Below are 5,443 nucleotides of genomic sequence, written 5' to 3'. Positions count from 1 at the left end.
CTGTTTTACTAATACTATTTCGGCCAACCGCATTTGCATCGGCACCGATGACCCATATACACATTCTTTCATCGTTACATTCTTGAATATTTCTCTCGGTCTTTTTTTTTTCTTCCTTTTTTTCATTTCGCGGCACGACTTCGGACGCTCGCACTGCCGGCCGCAGTCCTCCTCTCCGGCCGGCTTCTGCCTAACGTTAAATCGTGTTTCGCTCATCGTTTGCGCGTGCCTCTTCTAACCTCTTTCTCTGCGCGTAATACACTCTACTCAGTTCGCTAGCTGACTCGCTCGCACGCTCGGTCGCTCGTTCGCTCGCTCGCTCGCACGCACGCTCGGTCGGTCGCTCGGAGTCGTTAGCTCATTTTCCTCGCTCTCGTACGGCCGCTCGTCCGTTCCTCGCGTGGTGCGGCGCATTCAGAACGTGCACGGGGCTCGATGCGGCTTCCTTCTGTAAAAACGAGGATCGCGACCAGGTCTTACGGCCACGACTACGACACTGAGGAAGGGTCGGACGTGATAGCATTGTCTCAGTGAGTGAGAGAGAGGGAGAGTGACGGATTTTTGTGCCGGATTCATTGGCCGAGACCCGGACAATGCCAGGAACTCTTGTGTCTCCGTTCACGGAGTTTGTGCGAAGCGCGCGCGTACACGTGCTCCGGACACGGGTCTGCTAACTGAAGATCCTCGGGCTCACGGGAATCCTGGATACACTTTGTTCGCTCGACATTGGGATCGTTATACTTTGACCTAGGAAGCCTGTGGCTGTCTTGTTGTGCGGATTTTCTTTGACGGTTGCCTTACTTTTTTTCTTTTTTTTTTTTTTTTTCTTGCGTTTTCGACACTTATCGATTCCGACGAATTATTTGCCGACTGTTCGTAGTTTTCTGTGCTGTTATTTACCTTGACTATCGGTGCTCACGGTGATATGGATTTATGTTTTGCGGAACTTTGAGTGACTGGTTAAAAAATTTGTTTCTTTTGTGAATCATCGATTTCTGTACTCTGGAAATAGCGGCTCTTCTGGAATTTTCTGCGCTGCAATTTTTTGTTCTTTCGATCGGTACGTTTTTTTTTTTTTTCTTCTTTTTTATTACGTTCTGCACGTTACTTCGACGTTACGCACTGCTGTGCGTGTATGTTGGGTTTATATTTGGATCAAGCGATTTTCTATCCGGCGATAAGATTGTCAGATTTCATTTTGCTCCGTTTTTTTTGTATAATCAAAATTATAGAATTTTACGATTTTTTTTGTTTTCGGTTGAACCTACTTTGTTTGCACGGTGATTATTTAATTTTTTGTTTATCCCTTGAAATTTTAAAAGTGCAACAAAAACTCTTCGCCTTACGACAGTTCTTTGACGCTTTATTATCCCCTCGAAATTTACCGCTACTGTTCCGCAATGCAGGCCCCCAATCTTTCTCTGGGACTATTTACGATCGGCATTCCGATTGATATCGCGATCACGTACATAGGGGAACCATATACGTCGACACGAATGGCATACGTTAAAGACACACGTTTGAAAATACGTAGACTGCAAACTTTGCAGCTTCACCGTACTGTCTGTCGATTTTGATCTCGATGGAGTAAGAGATAAAAATTTTTTTTTAAAATTGATATTGAATTTTGAAAAATAATATTTTTCATATCTTCGCGCGACCTCACCGGTACGTGGCTTGGCCCATGGGGAAAAGTGTCAGTGACCTCGATACGTCGCTCGGATCTTGATAGAATCCCAAGATCGTTTACCCAGATCCCTTGATTCATTATCATGTAATTTTCATGCCCTTGCCTGTGTCGTCCGCAAGTTGTCTGACAATTGGATACGTTTCTGTGCAGCTGGAGGAGCAGTTGGGTACGGGCGCGATCAAGAAGGGAGATCCCTACTGGAAGGTGGTGGCAGTGACAGGGGTGGCGAAGGTCACGGGTGTGGGCTTAGGGGTGGCATCATGGACTCTCATCAGCAACAGTTCTGCCTCAAGTGGAACAGCTTCGGTAGCAACTTGGCCACCGCTTTTTCGAACCTCTTCAAGAGCGAGAGTCTAACCGATGTCACCCTTTTTTGTGAGGGTAAGTTCAAAGCAATCGATATATAATTTGAGCGAGAGTCTAACCGATGTCACCCTTTTTTGTGAGGGTAAGTTCAAAGCAATCGATATATAATTTTTCAAAGTTTTTTCCGTGCTGATAATTTATTTGAAAAAAAAAAAAAAAAATCACACGTACGAACGTTCTCGATAATCGTCTTGCACGTGGTCGCCCACGTACGTGCATCGTACGAATCGAAATTCGCTTCGTGGAAGTCACGTGACTCTTTTTTTCAAAATCTCCGTGCAATTACCAGAAGCATAATCAGATTGCGTATTATTTTGAGATCGTAAAAAATTTTTGTTTACCACTCGTATCTAGTCGGTCGAATCATTAAATTCACAGTTCTACGGCTTTGTTTACGTGACAGCAGGGCTGTCAAATGTTCCGGGCAATGTAAATTTTCTTTAAAATTTCATACGTTTCGGTCAATGCGTTATCGTTACGCAAAAGTGCATATAACCGCGCTTATACCATGTGCGCAAAGCAGTGCGGCAGTCTGACCAAGTCCGCCACGACTACTTGGAGCGGCTTGGTACTGCTGCCTACGGGCTGGCAAAATATTCGCCGTCCGACCATCCACTTACCCTAATCACTGCCCGGCCAAGGGTACAGCTCCACCACTCGAAATTTAACGTCTGACCTGCACGTCCTTTATCCACTGCCACGCGAGTGCATTCCCTCCGATCGCATCAGCCGCTCGACACGAGACTTACCCCTACCCTGTTACGGTCTGATCGTGAATATCCTCGCACTACTCGCACGTGTCGCCGTCTTCTTGCACGCGAATCTCCACTACTTGGCACTGATTCACTTGTGTTGGTGCATCCGAGGAATGCACTCGCGATTGGCTGTCCCCTACTTCCCTTCTCGACCACGTGGCCGTCCGCGCACACACAGCTTGCGCATAGTCACCACCTCGCACGTGAATCTTAGCGACTTGCACACGTTGCACTTTCGCCTATGTGCGCTGTACGTGTTTCGCGAAAAGTGCAACCGGCGAGAGCCGTGCCAGCCGGCCGGAATACCAGTGCGACTCGAGCGCTCGCGCGATGCACTTGGTCCGTGCACTTTCCCGGATGCACCGCTCGAGTCCTTTCGGGACGAAATTTTTTTTCGTATTAATTTCGCTCAACCATTCGCGAAATGCTTCTCGTGTCGTTTAGGATGCACTTTGAGTGCATCGAGAAAAAAAAGTGCACTCAATATTTTTTTTTCCCGAAATTTTTTTCCCCCTCAGGCGCATCGCCAGGTGCGACGGCTGTGCTTGACTTTGGTGTTTATTTCGAGAGTGACGTGAATTATCTCAAGTGTCGGTTAAATTTGCGTTCCGGTGATTTCGCAAGAAACGATTTTCGCTGGTGGCATTTATAATACCCACGTTCCGACTTATTGGCGATTAATCGTACGAGGCTGCAAGACCCGCCAATTTCTTGTTTTTCCTCGTTCCTGTCAATAGAGCTACGAGCCTTATCAGACGTACGAGATAACGGTACTATGCTGACATGTGTCTGTTAGATAAGTGCGCTTTGTTTATCAGACTGAATTAAGCAAAAGAGGATGTGCAATTTTCGAGAACCTTTGCAGAGTCGCCACTCGGTCGCATAACTGGTTGATGGAGACTGGCAATTTTATGTAGGTATATATATATATATATATATATATTTTTTTATCGATCAACCAGTGATCGATAATATCGATTCCTACTATGAATAACGTGATCGGACGAATTAATAAATTTTTTTCTTGTCGCAGCGTCCGTTTATTTTTTTTTTCACTCTCCACTTTACGTGCATCGGACTGTTTCGGTACGCCATTGAAATTCGCGATTCGTTCCAATCAGCTTCGATTGTTCCTATCGATACCTTCGATTATCGAAAATCCGTAGTACACAAACACCCGTAACATTTCACACTCCTCTCGGAGCAGCCAATTAAAAGACACGGCTGATCCTTTCAGCACTTTCACCTACGGCATTGCATGAATCTTCTAGCATCGCCCCGCTTACCCGTGTTAACCTAACCTACCACGTAATCGCACAAACGTGATCCTTGTCAAAAGTGACGTCAAAGTTCGCAACGTGATCATCGACAACCGTGCCGAAAGAAAAAAATCACTGATCTGAAAGTCTGCTTTTGATTTTACCACCAAGCCGCCATTGAACATCGCCCATGCTGTGTTGAGCGAATAAAAAAGATTTTACCCTAAAAAGAATTAATACCTCAAAAAATTCACCATGCAAATTCATATCGCCTACGCCTATGCTCTGCCGTCTCGTTTAACGTCATAAGATTCCCGTGCGATCTTGCGCAATATCCCTGTCGATCGCAAACGATATTCCCGTCTGCGTTCGACATAGCCAAGTCGCTGCGTTAAATCTCTCATGGCGAGTCTCGATTCACGGCAGAGAAAGATTGAGCAACTATGCACGAGTCCCGCGGAGCGGCTATAGCAACGGCGTAAGTAGGTCTGGGTTACAGTTAGACATAACAGTCGGTTTCGTGCGGAAGAAACGTTAGAAGGTTGTCAGCCGTCTTCGATGCACAATATCTTTGCCTATACACATACAGACACAGATATATATATATATAGTCGCACAAAACTATCTCCGCTATTCACGTATGAAACCCCCTGTACCCCCACGGGTACATGCCTTCAGTGCATAGAATCCAAAAAGGCTCTAATGACTTTTTGGTATGGCATATCTAATACGCTCGAGAGAATGGGCACTGACAGTGAGACAGAGAAGGACAGAGGGACACCCAGCGAGCGAGCGAGCGAGAGAGAGAGAAAGAGACCGTGCCACAAAATGGCATTGCTGCAAGTGGCACATGGACACGCTCCGTCGTTAGAAACTCGAATCAGCTCGCTGCCATAGCGGTGGTCATATTCGAAAGTGTGGGAGATGGAGAATGAGAGGGAGAGGGAGATGGAGAATGAGATTGAGAGGGAGAGAGGGGGTAGAGAGAGAGAGAGAGAGACAGAGCGACAGAGAGAGACAGAGGAGAGAGAGTGAGAGAGAGAGAGAGAGAGAGAGAGAGAGAGGGAGCGAGAGAGAGAGAGAGAGAGAGAGAGCAAGAGAGGGTTCAGCAGTGTTAGGGAGGTAAGGGGACGATAGAAAAAATTCAGCATCGTTAGAGAACAAGAGACAGAGACATAGGACAGAGCCAGCCGTTCCAAAGGACGGGTTCTGTAGTCGCTCGGTAATCGCTCGGTTCTCCATTGTGTCCTTGCCTTGAGGAAATCTAACGCGAGACACGTCATCGGGTCTAACGAAACGCTTGCTGGGAGAATGGCGGTTCTGTTTGCGCCAAGTCGATTATGCACCGTGACTTTAGATAATTGCACGGGGTA

At 46.6% G+C, this 5,443-nt stretch overlaps 1 protein-coding gene across 4 annotated transcripts in view; it reads left to right on the top strand.

The window, feature by feature from the left end:
• The window catches only part of LOC107264436 (zinc finger protein chinmo), a 63,827-nt gene that overhangs the window by 11,976 nt on the left and 46,408 nt on the right, over positions 1-5,443 (top strand). For 3 of the 4 annotated variants that reach the window (XM_025081713.1, XM_025081712.1, XM_025081715.1), the window contains exon 2: positions 1,841-2,071. In XM_025081713.1, the coding sequence (XP_024937481.1) occupies positions 1,841-2,071 (231 nt within the window). Of the gene's footprint in view, positions 1-281; positions 1,061-1,840; positions 2,072-5,443 lie in introns of those variants that run through there. The other variant, XM_025081714.1, reaches the window with a different exon arrangement.

This window comes from Cephus cinctus, unplaced genomic scaffold (assembly GCF_000341935.2).
Source record: "Cephus cinctus unplaced genomic scaffold, Ccin1 Ccin1_scaffold0169, whole genome shotgun sequence".
NCBI classification, from domain to species: Eukaryota; Metazoa; Arthropoda; class Insecta; order Hymenoptera; family Cephidae; genus Cephus; species Cephus cinctus.
This window is presented reverse-complemented; position numbering and strand designations above follow the sequence as displayed.